General features: G+C 42.0%; 3 protein-coding genes across 4 annotated transcripts; 2 read left to right on the top strand and 1 right to left on the bottom strand.

Moving 5' to 3' along the window:
• Positions 1-471: 471 nt before the first annotated feature.
• chrna10a (cholinergic receptor, nicotinic, alpha 10a) lies at positions 472-5,018 on the top strand. Of its 2 annotated transcripts, none has more exons than XM_079580673.1 (5): positions 472-686; positions 2,009-2,154; positions 2,243-2,397; positions 2,838-3,370; positions 4,287-5,018. In XM_079580673.1, the coding sequence occupies exons 1-5, from the start codon at positions 515-517 to the stop codon at positions 4,967-4,969; spliced, it is 1,689 nt and encodes a 562-aa protein (XP_079436799.1). In that variant the 5' UTR covers positions 472-514; the 3' UTR covers positions 4,970-5,018. The 2 variants fall into 2 exon arrangements, with proteins under 2 accessions (XP_079436799.1, XP_079436800.1); XM_079580674.1 differs by having other exon boundaries at positions 481-686; positions 2,073-2,154.
• Positions 5,019-6,582: 1,564 nt separating this feature from the next.
• On the bottom strand, positions 6,583-7,518 carry LOC306959243 (olfactory receptor 52E4-like; the record flags this gene model as incomplete). The annotated part of the gene is made up of 1 exon (XM_079551307.1): positions 6,583-7,518. One exon carries the CDS (start codon positions 7,516-7,518, stop codon positions 6,583-6,585), a length of 936 nt encoding a protein of 311 aa, XP_079407433.1.
• A 6,063-nt stretch (positions 7,519-13,581) lies between these two features.
• On the top strand, positions 13,582-14,517 carry LOC306983176 (olfactory receptor 52J3-like; the record flags this gene model as incomplete). The annotated part of the gene is made up of 1 exon (XM_079582944.1): positions 13,582-14,517. The coding sequence occupies one exon, from the start codon at positions 13,582-13,584 to the stop codon at positions 14,515-14,517; it is 936 nt and encodes a 311-aa protein (XP_079439070.1).
• Between the last annotated feature and the right edge of the window lie 3,278 nt (positions 14,518-17,795).

Raw genomic sequence — 17,795 nt, 5'->3', positions numbered from 1 at the left:
AATCCTGCTGACTCTACTTAGACGGGTTAGGGCCTGATTTTCGCCAGGTTCTAAATTGCAAGTAGCTTCTTAAAATGAGCACTTTTTAAATTGGGTTTAGTTTATCTGAACTGAACTGACCAAGAGGCAGCGACATAGCGAGCCTAAAATACACAATACCAAAAAAATAATTAAAAAAAAATAAAAAAATCTATTTACTAAAGGTTTGTCTATTTACCGTTTAGGAAAATTTAAACTTTTGCATCAACCAACTTTAGCATCACCTTTGGGAAAACTTGAAGGATAAAAGAATCAAGGCTCGAAATTTCAAAGACTATGCTGCTCATTTCAGCCTATGGGGCAGAAAAGTAGAATGAAGAAGTGAATAGAGATGGTGAGGGTCTCCCACGTGTAGGCTATGTATCTTTATAAGTAGCTAATAGAGAGACATTTGATAGACATGAGTTTGATCTTTGATCTTTACTCGGGGATTAGGAGCTGTCCGTGGTGCTGACCGAAGAACTGCAGCCGCGATATGGCCACGCCCCCTCCAGTTTCCCGCGGATTAGCAGTTCTGTCTTACCCCAGTTCCCTGTCCCACAAAAACACCGAAGTGCGGTTTGTGCAGCTCGATGGTTCAAACAAGATGAAACGAAGCGGTGCTACGGGCTGGTTCACGTGCCTTCTGTGTGTCACCATTTTACAAAGTAAGTCATTGTTGCTCTGGATGTTGAAGTTGATGATGACGTAGATGATGATGTGCATGAGGAAGATGATGGTGGCGATGGTGAGGATTTCTCAAAAACATAAAAACCATGAGGTCATCGTAAGTACTCATCGTCTCATTATTGTTACTTAATTTAACTCTCATCAAAAGATCCTCACCTTTGACCAAGTTAAGTCTGTATTCATTTATTGTTTTTTGTCTTTTTGTTTTTGTTCAGCAATTATTGTTATGTTTAGTCCCGGTCATGAGTTGTGTCAGCCATATTGTCATATTACTTAGACATGTGCGTGTGTTTGCGTAGAGATATGAAGATAAAATGTGTCGTCACGTGGTTTGGACACTTGTTTCCTTTGCGGTGGGGAGTGCAGCTTCATTCACAGATGTTGTACGGATTAGCGCGTGCGTGCACACACTCACACACGCAACCTGCTACATTACTGAGAATGGCAGATTTGCATGATCGCTTTCCGGAGCTTTGCGGAATGGCCTTTGTCCCAATCTCCATCTGTCACCCTCGTGTCTCAGACTTCAGTGTTCTTTTTAATCAGTCAGCGAAAGGCTGGACATGAAGAGTGAAAGCAGTCAGTCCATACCAGGACAAGTAGATTAAACATGATTCTGTCTGAGAACTAATAGAAACAAAGATGCATATGGCTGATATTTTTTGGGAAAACTGCAAAATGGTTCACATGTTTCTTCATTTGCCGCTGGAAGCTCAAAATTGAAAGATAAAAACAACTTATCAGCTGTTCTTTACTCATCAACAAACCACTAACTGCAAAACCTTTTTATAATTTGTGATGCAAAAGTCAAAGTCAAATTAATTAACTTATTTCTAAAACTGCAGGTTATGAGATCAGATTATGAATCATATTTTATTGCTTCATCCTCTGCCGCCAACTTTATTCAAGGTTAAGGTGCTTTGATTTTGTCATTATAAACAACTGTACAACAAAATTTGTCCTCTGCATTTGACTTTCCTTCGACGTCGCTGGGACGCATGTGGAGCCAGGCTGATGGTCAGAATAACCTGGCTGGAGGACTGACCTTTTGCACATGTTTTTAGTGGTAGGGGAACCGGAGTACCCAGGGGAAAACCTACGCAGACATGGGGAGAACATGCAAACCCCACACAGAAAGGCCTTGTCCAGGTGGAAATCGAGCCCAGGACCCTCTAGCTGTGAATCACGAGCGCTAACCACTACTGTGCCCATATTACATTCACAAGATTGAATGGAATTGGTATTACACTCATCACTTTTGATATTCATCCCTTGCTCACCGTGTTTCTCTGTGCCACAGCCGGACACTGTGCTCATGGAAAGTACGCGCAGAAGCTTCTTAATGATTTATTCGCCAACTACAGCAGTGCTCTCCGGCCGGTGGAGGACACCAACAAAGAGCTGAATGTGACCCTGCAGGTGACGCTGTCCCAGATCATCGATATGGTAAAAAACGATGCTCCCCTCAGCTTGTGCATGTGCCCACACTGTCCCATGAGCAAACCCCCCACTGCCTTGGTGTCCCGTCTTACAGGATGAGAGGAACCAAATTCTCACGGCTTATTTGTGGATCCGCCGAGTGTGGGTAGATGCACTCCTCAGATGGGACAAAGATGAGTACGATGGACTCGATACCATCCGTATACCTAGTAGTTATGTATGGAGACCTGATATAGTCCTATATAACAAGTAGGTCGGAGTGGTATTGGGTTGATCAGGTGATGGTGTCCAGGATAACAGGCACAACTGGACACTCCCAGAAGGATGACAGGGAGTGTTCAGGCCACAGTCTGCTTTTTAAATCCTCCAGAATAAAATAGTTTTATGTAGAAATGATCCAGTAAGAGGCTATTCCTATTTGCTCAGTTAAATCCAGTTGTCTATAATACATCCTTATCCATTAACATATCTACATACACAAGTTAAATATAAATCTGTCACAGGAACTTCCCTACACATTGTATGCACTCTCTCTGCCATCCCATGTTTTGTGTCATCATGGAGGGTTATAAAAAGCAGATAAGCCTGAGGAGATGGCACCTTCTCCTCAGCTGGCGTACTTGTGCCTGTTACTCTTGGTCCCCATCCTATTGATACACGCCTATTAACTCAAGTGTTTTATCACGCAGCGCCGACGACCACTTCACCGGTCCCATGGACACTAACGTGGTCATCCAGCACGACGGTCAGATCACCTGGGACTCTCCGGCCATCACCAAAAGCTCCTGCAAAGTCGACGTGTCCTTCTTCCCCTTCGACGCCCAGCAGTGCCGCTTCACCTACGGCTCGTGGACCTACAACGGCAACCAGCTGGACATCCTCAACGCCATGGACAGCGCCGACCTGGCCGACCTGGTGGAAAACGTGGAGTGGGAGGTGCTGGGAATGCCGGCGAAGAAGAACGTCATTACGTACGGCTGCTGCGCGGAACCCTACCCGGATGTCACCTACACGCTCATGCTGAAAAGGAGGGCGTCCTTCTATGTGTTCAACCTGCTCATCCCCTGCGTCATGATCTCGTTCCTGGCTCCGCTCGGCTTCTACCTGCCGGCCGACTCCGGGGAGAAGGTGTCTCTGGGGGTCACGGTCATGTTGGCGCTCACCGTCTTCCAGCTGTTGGTGGCCGAAATCATGCCACCGTCAGAGAACGTCCCCCTTATTGGTAAGAATTCAATATTTAGTTGACACCACAACCATCCCCGTTTCTGAACAGTGTGTTTTCTAGGTTCTACTTAGACCATAATTGGCTTATAGACTTTACTCAGGCTTGTTTTTTCCGATTTGCATGTAAAATAGAATAAATAGCAACACAACAAATGACCACCAGTGTTTCTATTTATTTATTTAGTTATACAGAATCTGTGTACATCATTTTGGTCGGCTGTTTTGTTTTTAAAGTGCTTTTTAAAGCAGTACTAAATAACTCATGCCCCTCGAGGCCATAACCGCCACTGCAGGTGTCGTAGCATGTTGTGATTTTTTACTTGTCCGTGAGAGTAAATACTACGCTGACAGAAAAGACAAAGGGAGAGAGGGATATTGTACATCCAATGACATAATGGAGATATTTTTTTTCACTCAAACTTGGCTGTAAAGACTGTTTAAGTGGCGCTAGCCCGCAGTTAGCTTTGCCCGTTAGCCTGTTAGCTTCTTCTTCGCGATTCCATTGGTGTGTATTGGTGCCTCCAACCTGGAGCAGGGAACGTTGCAATTGTGGTTTTCTGGCCAGAGACACCAGCCGGTGTCATCGCATTTACACTTGTATTACCCCCAGAGGGACTACGAAAAGGATGTATTAAGGTAAACAAGTTACTTAGTACAGCTTTAAATTAAAGATTGGATAAAAACACCAGCTGTGTTGTGAACACTTTGAGCTTTAGTTGAGGTTCCTTAGAACTTTAGATAATCGGGTGACCCTGAAAAAGTGCTTTATTATTATGAATGGCACCACATGCAGATGGTGCTCTTGACTGTTGGACAGTTTGCTCATCAGCCCTCATTATGTTTAGGGTTTTTTGTCTGAAATGATTCCTTTTAATCAGTTTTGTGTCTTTCTGTCTCATTTTGATTTATCTCAGGAAAGTACTACATCGCCACCATGACCATGATCACTGCCTCTACCGCTCTGACAATCTTCATCATGAACATCCACCACTGCGGGCCCGATGCCAAGCCTGTCCCCAAATGGGCCAAGAAGGTCATCCTGCAGTACCTGGCCCACATGTGCTTCGTCTACGAGGTGGGCGAAAACTGCATGTCCCCCCCACCGCCCGAGAAACACAGCAACACCCCCATCAAAACCAACAACAACTGCACCCAGAACGGCCAAGCTCCGCCCAACCGGGACGAGGACTTGATCAAAGTGGAGCAGGGGCTGGAACAGTCTGTGGACAGAGAGGATATGGACCACATGACGAGTCCTTTAGGTGCAGCCGGGATAAAGCCCACGAGTAACTACAGCACATGGAAGAATGGCATATTCATGAGTATGGATTGTGGGGATGCATTGCCACAGAGGTGTAGGAAAGGAGGCGTGAGTGATGCAGATAAACAGGGGGTGTGCTGTAGTGGTCAGTGTGCAGAGAACCAGCTCCTGAGAAACATAGAGTACATGGCGAACTGTTACCGTGATCAGAGGGCGACACAGAGGCGAATAGGAGAGTGGAAGAAAGTGGCCAAAGTCCTGGACCGCTTCTTTATGTGGCTTTTCTTCATCATGGTGTTCCTCATGAGCCTGCTCATCATGGGAAAAGCCATCTAACTGTTGTCAAATGGACTATTCTCAGTTTAGAGCCACACACAGGGTCTTTTGATAAGGGCTGTGCAAGTGTCGTAATATAATGGTTAACACAATATCTGCCAGCACAATATCAGGAGTGAGATTTCTTGCAAACTCAGAGAAGGTAAATAACACACAATGCTTTTTGTGAGGTGTCTAATATAAATATACATACAATGTATATTTCTCTGATTAAGAACATTTTTGCAACGCAGAATTTGAAAATTACATGAACTTGTCTGTATCAGGTCAGGCTTTTGTGCCATACCACCTTTGCTCTGCCCGATCCCGTCAGACCTTGGAAGCTAAGCAAGGAAGGGCCTGGTTGGTACTAAATAAGATAAGATAATCCTTGATCTCACAACGGAGGATTTAGCTTGTTACAATCGGCATTCAATAAGATCACTCAGAGTGTGCAGAAACAGACAGGAAATGTGCAAACAGTTAAATAGTAGAAAAACGAGGTATCTTATGTAAGTAAAGCAAAAATCTCAGGGGGCGGAGTTATAAAAATAAGGAAAAAAGAATTAAAAAAATAGGATAAAAATTGGAACAGATTATATAAGTAGAATATCGGGGTGTAAAGTTACAGTCCTAGTTTATTGGTTTATTTGGTAGGGACAGTGCAAGTTAATGAACAAAAAGTGCAGGTTGTCAATAAGTGATGCTGGTACAGGGAATAAAGTGCAGCTGATACATTAATTGTTGCACGTGGTTTTGCAAGGGGGTTATTGCACATGTTACTTTACAGTCTTGTTGTATAGTCTGACAGCAGTGAGGATGAAGGCCTTGAGGTAGAGCTCCTTCTTACACTGATGGTGTCTCAGTCTTCCACTGAAAGAGCTGCTCAGCTCCTCTACAGTCCCGTGCAGTGGGTGGGAGGTGTTGTCCATGATGGAGGTGAGCTTGGCTAATACCCTCCTGTCCCTCACCTCCTCCACAGAGTCCAGGGGGCAGCCCAGGACGGAGTTGGCCCTTCCATCAGTCTACTCTCAGGGCAGCAGTGTCTATAATAGCTTACCACCACCAAGTATGGCGTGAATTAATAATGCAATGGACTTTGAGTGTCTCGAAAAAGTCCTGTAAAATGTGATTTTTGGATTAAGCACATCAAAATCAGCTCACAAAACTTAGACACAACATTTGTGCTGAGCTATGACAAGAAGATGATAGCAATTATTTATATAAACAATTAAAATTTACCTTTAGACATTACTATATTCAACATGTTGAATTAGTTGTGTGTTCTTCAAACACACACCTGTCTTTGCCTTTGTGGATTAAAATACATGCTTAATGTACCTTCTGTAAATATGTAACGTCTACTCAAAATATGACATATATGATAGAAATAAAAAGGTTGTTGATCATTTTTGCTGTTATTTTGTCCTTTCAAAAGTGTGGATCATCCATACACATGCATTACTTTATACTTTATTATAAATGGTGAAATGTAAATGCAAAGGTTTTCAAAAGCATGCCCAAAGGTCACAGTAATGCTTAATGAGCCCAGTGTAACCAGGCTGTGAGTGTAATATCCACACAGTCAACAGACCAGTCACGGTATTTATTGTAAGCAAAGGATTCATTCTTTTTTATCTTGGTGTTACTTTTCGTTTTACCAAATGCATAATTTTTTCTCGCAACAACTTAGTGTTCAGCCCATAGATAATGGGATTTAAATTTGCAGGAACCACGTGTAATAAAATATATGCTATTTGCCTCAGATAGGGGTATTCTGGGAAACGGTGCAGGATGATGGTCAGAAAGCCTGACCAAATCATGATGAGGAACAGCACCAAGTGACTGGCACACGTCTGCACCGCACGCCGGTTTAACTCTTTGTTCTTCTGAACCCAACACATAAGCGCTATCCGGATGTAGGTGGCCGCTAACCCTCCTATAGAGCTAGTGAAGAGCAGCACAGTGAAGAAGAGGCCGTAGATGTTGTTTATGGAAATGTCTTCACAGGACAACTTGAAGAGCGATGCATTATCGCAGTAGGCATTTTGAATGACATTCCTACATCGCGACAGTCTGACGGTGAGCCCAATGAGGATGGTCACCAAGACTATGGACACACCCCACGCTGTGACCGAAAGTCCTGTGACGGTGCGGCTGGTCATGATGGAGCTGTACCGCAGAGGGTGGCAGATAGCGACATAGCGGTCAATGGCCATTATTATCAGAATCATATGAGAAGCAGAGCCAAAAGTGTGGCTGTGGAAGGCTTGCACCACGCATTGCCTGTAGCTGATGTGGCGCTCGCCACTCACTATGTGCATCATGAGGCGGGGCAGGAGCACAGTGTTTCCGATCAGGTCGTTGACGGGCAGGTTGCAGAAGAGCAGGTACATGGGCTGGTGGAGGGCGTGGTTAGTGAGGATGACCAGAAGCACTCCGAGGTTGGACAGGAGCAGGGAGCAGTAGACCAGAAGCAGGGCGAAGAACAGTGGGTACCTGAAGGAGGGAGCAATGTTGAAGCCCTGGATCTCCAGAAGGTCCGTGGACATGGTGGTGTTAGACCTCATGCTGTTTCACTGCAGAGCTGAATAACAATATTCACATTTTAATTACAAGGTGACTTTTATAACTGAACTACTACAGTACGATATCACAATGAGGTGCACCACTGCTTTGGCCTCTTCCGGGCAAAATTCAACCAGTTATATTTCAAAATATAAATTCAGCAACAAAACAAGAATTTCCACTCTCTTTGAGAAGTGAAAAGTTAGAACTACACAGGAAACTGTGAACGCAAACACATGACTTCTTTGTTTTTAAAAGTACTGAATAAATACATATTTGTTATTATGATTATCATTAATTTGTAGTGAGCCTGTGTGGATTCTCAGCTGTCTGCCTTCAAACTGAAGACAGGCAATAACTTTATTATCCAGTTTTATAACTGGAGACAAATACAGAACTCATCACTGTTTACTGTATGACAAAGTCGGCTGGTCTTCCCTGACAAATCGGAGAGAGCAACACTGCATTTTATTTATTTATAAGGGACTTGTTTGGAAGCTTCCTGATTATCTCACATGTGAACTCAACTACAGCTCAAGTATCTACAACACCAGGTCACATGACTGTTTAGTTCTGAAAAATGGACTCGTAAAGAGTGACACAGGAAAAAGGGGCCTTTCTTATTACGCTACCCACAAATGGAACAAACTACAAAGACTTCTACAAATGAACTCTTTCACATCTAAAACTAGTATACGATATAAAGAAAGTTTTAATTGCTTTAGTTGATATTTGTAACTCTTCTATATATTGTAAATATTGTACTGTTATTCTCTGCTACGGCGCTCATGAAAAAGAGAGTCTCGTACTCTCATTGGGCCTTCCCTCTATAAATAAAAATAAAAAAATAAATAATGTCATAGATATATCCAGTTTCACTCTCCCACCGTTAATGCTTTGATCAAAGCTAAAAGTCCTACATATGTGAGGAAACTGTTTAGCGAGGCGATGCATTACAATAATTATCATGTCTGGCTGAGCTATAATGTAGAATAAAGATTCAAATATGATACAACATATGATCAAGATTTAACTTTTTGCAGTGAAGCCCCATCTCTATCATCATTGCTGACTTCAATTTACATCAATTAAAAACAGCATTTAAAAAAGAGCATTGCAGTTCCATAAAGATTCATTGTGAAGCACTTGTGAGTTTAAAGTCCCCAAGTTAATGTACTGAAGTGAACCAAAAATACAATACATACATGTTAAAATAACAGGAAGGTATTTAGGCAGAAAGTAATCCTATTTTGCAATAATATAGAATAATTATTGAGGCCAACAGTAAACTGACCGTGTTTAACATGTGGCAGCTCTGAGTGATGTGAGATAAAGGTTTCATGGCACTTTTATGGAGCTGGTACTCGGGCAGTGCCAGGCAGGAGCAGCCCCAAAGCGAGTCACTTCAGCTACACGTGATGGGGAGGGGAAAGGGCGTGGGGTCTGACAGAAGTGCTAATGGATCAGGAAAAATATGTTAAACACTTTTTAAATGCTTTATAATCTATAATCTATCTATCTGTAACTCATCCTCTACTAAGATAATCAACCTTTCCCTTCTACCTTCATACAGTAATATTGCTGTTCTTCTAAAATCCTTAAAGTGGTCTACAGACACAATTTCAAAATTACCTTAACCTCTTAACCCCCGCATGAACCGAGCACATTTTCTCTAGTTTGGCTTTATCCAAATCTAAAAGCATATTGAAAAAAAAACAGTGACAAAAATGAGGATGAAAAATCAACAAAAACGTGTGTCAAAAAGTGGTAAAAATATTTTGCAAAAAAAAATAAGACTAAAAAGTGATGAAAAAGCGGTGAAAAAGTGACAAAAAAAATACAAAAACACAATAAAACTGCTGCAAAAATGTGACAAAACTGTGCCAACAAAAAAACTGTGACAAAAAACTGTCTTGCCTCAAAAATGTGAGGCAATGTGTGGGCATTCATTTTTAGTTCCCTCATTCATCAGGAACAGCTGGACCTACTTATGGTGTTCCACAGGGTTTAGTATTAGGGCCCCCCTTTTTTTGTTTGTGTATATTTTGCACCCTTGTATATGGTTGAGCAGGTCAGGTCGATCGGAGGCTCAAATCCCGACTCCCTTGGGTGCATGCTATTGACTCCAGTGTTTGGCTCCTTGATGTAAGTGCCTAATGGAGATTGAAACGCGCAAAATAAATAGAGACCCACTTACCATAATTTGTCATTCCAGTGCTTTGATTTCTTGAACTGACAATAACGTGAAAGCCTGGATGAGAAACACATTCTATACACCTCAATAAAGATTTACACTTGCTCCCTATGCCCAGGCCTGTCAGGAACCTGGTTGTGATCCTCGATGGTGCTTTTAGAATAGACAAACAAGTTCAGTAGTCCAAACAGGTTTTTTTTTCAATTGTGTATTTTAAGCAAAGTGAAATGTTCCCTTTGAATAGAAATACATAAATATATATACATAAAGTGCATGCCTTTATAAGTTGTTGTATGGACTACTGTAGCTCTGTATAATGGACTGGACCTGGTGTTTGTCAACAGGCTGCACATGGTTTAGCACAGCTGCCCAAACAACCCATTACACCTGCACTTGCCCGTTTGCATTGGCTGCAGAAATAAAATATGTCTGAGTAGCTGTCAGCCCTCTGTCGTGGCGCTTCGCTCAGCAGACCTGCTTATCTCAGACGTGCCAGAACACACTTAAAAACGAGCTTTTACTGGTGCTTTTCTCCTCAACTTGTGTGTGAGGGTCCAGCCGTCCCAGACTCTTATTATGTTCATATATTCATGAAGATCCATTTTTTTCACATTAGCTTTTTAATGCAAGTTGAGCAGTTTTGTTATGTTTTTTATTATCATTCTCTTATTTAATTGTTTGTTTTTGCTTTTATATTGGGGTTCACCATGTATCTGAGCAGCTTAGACTGATGTAAACCTGCTTTATAATGATATAATGTCTATATTTCACAATGAATCGAAATAGTTCATTCTTTCGACCTTGTTGTGGAGCAGGGGGTGGGGAGTAAGGGGTGGCTTCCTGATAGCCTGGTGAAGGTCTTGAAGAGACTGTGTGACGAGGTCCCTGGTGATTCTGGTTCTGTATTTGGCCCCCAGGCCTTAGTTTGCCCACCTCTGCTCTAACGCTTCAAACACTGCAGACACATTGTTGTCTCTCACTTGACCATCATCAAGGAAAGTTGTAAATAAGAAAGGGCCCCAGGTCAAACCTCTCCAGGGACATGCACATTTATAAGATGATAAACGTAAAGCTGAGGGCCAGGGCTTTGTCCTCCCCAGAGCTGGTCTGCTCCTCTGCGGTCTGTGGTCTGAGCCTGATTTAATTATCCGGAGCTGCACTGGGACTGTCCATGTCACTGAGCTGGTTACACACATGATGATATCGTGCACCATAAGAATTCACATCCACCAAAGAGTACAACAATCCTCCATCTACACCCCTGACCACAAATATAGCTCAGTAATTGGTGATGGGATGTAAGGTGCCACACTGTGGGCGCCCACTGTTCCTGGAAGGTGGGTCCAAAAAAATTATAATAATGTCAGCGCACAAATTCAAAGTGAGTAAAGGCTGTTCTGACATATGTACCACTGCTTAAGGTTGTAAACTGGAGACGGGATGGCGCCCCTCTCGCAGGAGCTCCAAGACACATAGCCAGTATGGTTTTCTCAGAAAAAGAGGCTACGTCAAGAAATGTTTGGCACCCACACAGGGAGTGGTGGTGTTTCTGAGGAAGCACTCACATCCTGAAAACAACTCATATTTCAGCAGCAAATATAGTATATAGCAAGTATGAAAAAGATGATGCCTATACTTGATTTTGGAAGGTGTAAAATAGCATGATATAGGTTCATTAAAAGACAGCATCCGGAATATTCGTAAGGTGGCGAGACATGGGTTTGGGTGTATATCAGAGTTCACATTACTTATTATTGTATATAGTAAAATTAGACATATACTCTTATTTTTCATTAATCACAAAAGTCTGAAAACAAAACGAAAACTATAACACACAAGTAAACTCGCCAAACAAACTGTCAAACATCAGCCCCCAAAGGAATCATTAGGAAAACCCGATGGAACAGAGGCCCGCGAGTGGGTGGAGTCACTCAACTGTCCGGGGATTAATCACAAGTTGAAACAGTTAATAACAATAACAATAATAATAATGTAATGACTTCTCAGAGGAACTCATTAACTGCCGGTCGAACGCTGATGTAAACCAAACCCCTCTTTCACAAAAAACATGGAAAAATATGATATTGGTGCCTCCGTGATTGTACAGCGGAGAGGAAAGTTTAATTCCCAGGCAGAGCAGGTTTTATTGGTTCTGAATTAGCCCGACACAAACATTAGAATATTTATTAGACCAGTTAACTTGTTTCAAGGTACACTATCTGGCTTCCACTCGGATGTGAAGCTGCAGCAGTTGCTAAGGTTTAGCTACATTAAGGGACCAAAGAATGAGGTCAGCTAATTTCACTGAATGACCAAGGTATTATTCTCCATTGGCATATCCAGACCTTAACCCATGAGAATCTTTAGAAAGCACTGGTTCTGGTTTTCTTAAATAACATGGTCAGTTTTGGGGGTAACACACATTCAATAGACTATCACCTCCCACACGTCAGATAGAAAGACAGAATGTGTGTCAACATAGAAAACTGGACCACACGGACACACATGGGCTGCCCTAGGCCTAAATCAAGGACAGCAGCCACCCCATGTGAAGGTCGACAAAGAGTAGAGTGAGTGTGAGTTGTTTACAACGATTACACAGAAAGCAGGACTGAATAAAGGCTCAAAAGTGAGGCAGGTTAGGCAGGTAAATCAACAAAAGAAAAGTGAGAAAAGTGAGAAATATGAATTAGGTAGGGCAGGTAGAATAACATTTTAGCTACTGGCCTGACATGCGGTTTGTTTGTAAGCTACTTCAACTGTAAGGTGTAAATTGTACTTTATAGGCTCTGCAGGGAAATTCGAGTTCTGCGTTTGACCAATGCCCCGGGACCCATCTCATCATTTCCAGATCACGAACCACGGCAGGAGACCCGTCACTTTGTTTACTGGCCATAAGAATCCATGATCATCAACTAGGGTTAGAGATTCAGTTTGCAGCCTGGAGGAGAACAGGTGAAGATAAGGTTATCTTCAATCTGGTATACATGATTTTTTAAAGCAAATTCAATGGTCATGAAGGAGCTTCTCAAGATGTTGATCTATGTGTGAGCCAAAAGTATGAGGTTTGAGGGATCAGAATGATTATAAAGGGAGGATGGCCTGTGATATTTTTTCAAAACATGAGGGTTAGTGGGAACAATAGTGGTAAAGGCCAATTCAGCATAACATCTGACAGCCAGCAACAACTGGGGAGGGCTACAGAAGCCAACATAGAGCCAAGCGTATGCGCTCTGGCCTAACCCCTCAGTCATACAGTAGCTCACATTTATGACATGGCTGAAAACTGGATTCATGATATTTATGACTTCAAACTAAATGATCTACAAGTGGAGAAGGAAATTTGCACCTAAAATATGTCAAAAATAAACTGGTCTGAAAGCCGTAAATCAAATAATATTAGCTAAAGACAAGTAAAGGTAAAGGTAAACTAGTTGTCTTAATTAAGTTGAATATATGCAAACACACTACACTAAATGTGGACATGCCATTCCTCATTGCATTAGCATAAACTAAGATTTGGGGACAGGTGCTTGTGGGAGTAGGACACGGTCCCTTTATGTTAATACTGTATTTTGGGATCTGGAGTTTGGAGCTTCTTCTGCTTTCTGATAAATCAAAACACAAAATGTAAAGTCTGGCAATCATGTACAAAGTTTTTGCAATTGTGAATAAGTCAACATTTCAAAATCTTCCATACTCTACCTTTAACTTTTTGTGCATGTTCAAATGATTCTCCACGAAGCGAGTCGATATCCCAGAAGAATACGGCGTCACTGAGCGCGGGGTGTATTCATGTCGGAGAGAGATAAAAGCAGGCATTCTTCCTATCAACCTGCCTCCACTGCTCCAGTCAGGCCTCCTGCTTAAGATGGCAAACACGACTTTTCAATTCGACCTGACTCTGAACAATTTCTTCATCCCAGCCGGCGGGAAATACCCCATTTTCTTTTTCGGCCTGCTCATTTACCTCTTTTGCGTTTTCTGCAATGCCACTTTGTTGCTTTTGATTATCACCAAACCCAATCTGCACAAGCCGATGTACATGATCCTTTTCAGCCTGCCCCTCAATGACCTGATCGGCATCAACGCCATGTTGCCCAAAGTGCTTTCGGACATTGTCACCGAAAGCAACCGCGTCAGCTACCCTCTATGTGTTCTTCAAGGTTTCCTTCTGCACCTGTACGGAGGCGGGGTGCTCTTTATCTTAGCCGCCATGTCGTTTGACCGGTACGTTGCTATATGCATGCCCCTGCACTATACCACAATGATGACGGCAAAAGCCATTACATGTATCATTTCTTTGGTGTGGGGATTGGATCTTGCCCTGGTCACCCTCCTCTTTTCCCTTCAGTCCAGGCTTCCCAAGTGCAGATCTGTAATTATGAATGTTTTCTGTGATAACCCGTCCCTCTTGAAGCTCACATGTGGGAACACTTTCCTTAATAACATCATCGGACTCTTCAATACGGCCGTATTCCAAGCTATAAGCGTGTCCGTTCAAGGTTTCTCCTACGTGAAAATCCTCATAACCTTCATGGTGACGAGGAGGTCCGAAACAAAAAACAAAGCGATCAACACGTGTGTGGCTCAGCTGGTTATCTTTGTGATGTTTGAAATCGTAGCCACGTTCACTATTCTGTCCCACCGGTTCCAAAACGTGTCGCCCGATTTGCAAAAGATCATGGGCATGCTGATATTCCTCGTCCCACCGCTTTTGAATCCAATCGTATACGGATTGTACACCCACGAAATCCGCAGCACGCTCCTGCAAATCTGGAATATTAAGGTGGATGTCAATGCGTGATAGAAAGACTGACGCGAAAGGCTATTGTTCCACACGCACATTATTTAAAATGCACTTGTAAAAGGATCTCATTTTGGAAACAGAAGGTCCATAAATCATTTGAAAAAGATTGACAGGCTTCCCTTCATCTGTGAATCAGAAAGTAGTTCATGAAAACACGTTGTGATATAGTGGTGTGATAATCCTATAAGGAAAATATACTTAAACATGGTTTTTATTGCATACTATTCAAAATGACTCACAAGCCTTAATATGTTTATAATATACATTATATCCAGATATTTCTCTTTATCAAAACATTATATTAGACATATTTATGTTTATGTTACTGTGTTGTTTTTAATCCATTCATAGACAACACGCCACTGATGACACATGGTGCTACATTGAGGAAACATTACTCAAGAACATAAAGACAGTGACACCACTTCAAGCACTTCCTATTTTGTGATGACACAGGTCCTCATTCCCTGGTAAAGACTCAATATGATAAGCAAAGCAGTTCCGTGTAATGATATGTTTTCGACGGACGTCTGCCTGGTCATCTTTCAACATTGTGAAACCCAAGGTCTGATCTGAATGGTACCATGGATGAGGTTGTATTGAACTCTGCAGAACAATTAAAGCATTTATGTTCAAGTTATATACATGTCTGTATATCATCTTCTTCTAGATTTTGTTTGGATTGTTTTGTATATGTAAAGAAAAGCACTTCACTAGCAAGGCCCAACAGAAGGTGCGGTTAAACAATTTATTAACAGTGAGTAATCGACGACGGCTGGGTTGAGACTGGGTGGTGGCTTTGTCTCTGGGACATATAGAGAGAGAGGGTGGGGTCAAGAGTTCAGACAAACTGTGCTGAAACATAGGGCACCTAGTCAATAAAATATTAACTCCATTCTTTAAAATAAGTGTCACATGAGCAGTTTATTCTGATTGACCTTTTAACATTCTCTGGAGAGGACGAATGAAAAGCCACAAGGCCACAATGTGTGCTGTTAAATAAATCTTAAGCTGACATCAGTGTTCGAAGTAGCATATTTTCCTGTCTTGTCCCATCTCTTACAGTTTTGTTTGCATTGTAGTATTTTAGTCACATCAGTTTCCTCAATAGGTGTGGGCTTAGCTCTACGTAAAGGCACCTAAACAGGCACATATCTTTTCAAAAATCAGAACACTGAGTTCAGATGATCTGCTTAGATAATATTATTAGCGCTGTCAAAATTAATCACGCTTATTCGCATTGATCGAAAACATATTTTATCGCATCATATGTTTTGACCAAACACACTTCTGTATCTGAGCCGCACATGACCTGAAAGACAAGGCACTTGTGTTAACTACATATTATAAGCCAGGAGTCTCCAATCTTTTCACACGATGAGGTTTTATGAAACAAAAGCGACAAAGAGCAACTTATGCATCAAAAGGCTTATCCAATTTCAAGAGCTGAAGAGATCCCGGTTATAGGCTGTTGGCCAGTTCACTTAATTATGAAACTGTGAGTATTTGGTTGATGAAATGTGCAATCAATAATCAAATGCTTTTAAAATATTTCTTTTTTTTTTACATTTCCCTGCATGCATCACATTATTGTTTGGGCTACTGTCTGGAGGCTCTCAGCTCCCCATTTTGACAAGGAGGTAAAAATCTGACCCGCCACCAAGAATACTTCAACACCCTGCAAAAATCCAGCAGCAGTGGAGAAATAAATGTTCACAAATACACGTCGGGACCCAGTGTCTTTTTTTCTGACTATATTATGTTCACGTGTGGCAGGAAATAATCTGAACTCAAAAACCTTGGCCAAATGGCTACTTTTCTTGCTTCTCATGAGAGTTACATCCTGTCCATGAAGCTCGGGATTGTGTCACCAAACCCACTTTATTTGGATTCCATTTGAATAAACGAATGGAGATCTTAAAAACGACAGCAGTCATCGCTCACATAAAAACATTTGGACACCATAGAGTAACAGCTGTTCTGTGGCTCTTTAAAGTCACTTTATATGGAGAGAGTTTGCCTGTTCCCTCTAAAATGGTGGATTTTATGGGTAGCATTTATTTTATACCATTCATTAAAACATTCTATCTCGGATAATGTTCCTTAAGGATTAATAAAAAAAGAGCTGTAGTGGGTTATTACAAATTGTTAAAGGGGGGTATTATGCAAAATCGACTTTTTCAAGCTTTATATCATGTTATTAAGTCATTCCCTCATTAAAAACATGCCTGAAGTGTTGCCTTGGCACATTCACGTATTTTCGAGTAGTCTGTAAAAACTCTGATGGCAGCCATTTTAGGGATAAAACGCCTGATTCCTTCAGGGAACGCCTCGAACCTCCAGGATACGCCTCCGACCTTTCGTCACCAGCCGAGTAACCAACCACTGCTCCTCAGCAGAACCCCCTCCCCGCAGTGTCTAGCCCTAAGATGTAAACAGAGTCATCATGGAGGATTAGCTTCATGTGTTGTGAAACGGAGTTACAGCAGACTTTTACAAAGACACACATCAGTGTTTCTGTTACCGAAACACCCAGGATTAAAACCGGTGACAAGAACACTTATTTCAGTGACTGGTTCTGCGCTGGGAATGTCTTAGGGCCTTGATGATGCACAGAGCCTCCGGAGAAAGCTAATGCTAAGCTAAACCTCGAGTCATCACGTGAAAACGAGAAATATGCACAAATAAAGTCAATAAAACCACCACACACATAAAGAACCGTTTAACAATGATAACACACGGAGCCTGGCTTGTTGATTTGGAAGTTTATTGCTCACATTTCATCTACAATGGGTCATAGCCGAGTGGCTTTCTCCCGGAGCTAACAAGCTAGCCGCGACAAGCTAACGGGAAAATTCACTGAATACAAGCAGCATATTATGCATTGAAAACATCACTAAAACAGGCAACTGCTTGAAGCAGCCTTTATGATGATCACACACGGAGCCTGGCTTGTTGATTTTGTAGTTTATTGCTCACATTTCATCTACAGTGAGTCGTAGCCGAGTGGTTTCTCCCGGAGCTAAGGCACTATTAGCCACGGCAAGCTAACAACCTTCACCTTCACAACATTCATTGAAAACAGGCAGCATATTATGCAAAAATAACGTCAATAAAGCAGGCAACTACTTGAAGCAGCCTTTACGATGATCACACAATGAGCCTGGCTTTACACATTTGTGGTTTATTGCAGACTTTTCATCAACAATGAGCTGTAGTCGATTATAACAAGCTAACGGGTAACCTCGAAAAACCATTGTCCACCTGCGGAGATA

Source organism: Gobius niger (genome assembly GCF_951799975.1).
Source record: "Gobius niger genome assembly, chromosome: 1".
NCBI classification, from domain to species: domain Eukaryota; kingdom Metazoa; phylum Chordata; class Actinopteri; order Gobiiformes; family Gobiidae; genus Gobius; species Gobius niger.
The sequence above is the reverse complement of the archived record's forward strand: the minus strand, read 5'-3'. Positions and strand labels throughout refer to the sequence as shown.

What these genes read in the sequence shown, in the direction of transcription:
- chrna10a (XM_079580673.1), top strand. Translation starts at nt 515, where the DNA reads ATGGCCACGCCCCCTCCAGTTTCCCGCGGATTAGCAGTTCTGTCTTAC. An exon ending in GATATAGTCCTATATAACAA is followed by an intron (nt 2,398 to 2,837) that starts GTAGGTCGGAGT and finishes TTTATCACGCAG; the next exon opens with CGCCGACGACCACTTCACCG. An exon ending in AGAGAACGTCCCCCTTATTG is followed by an intron (nt 3,371 to 4,286) that starts GTAAGAATTCAA and finishes GATTTATCTCAG; the next exon opens with GAAAGTACTACATCGCCACC.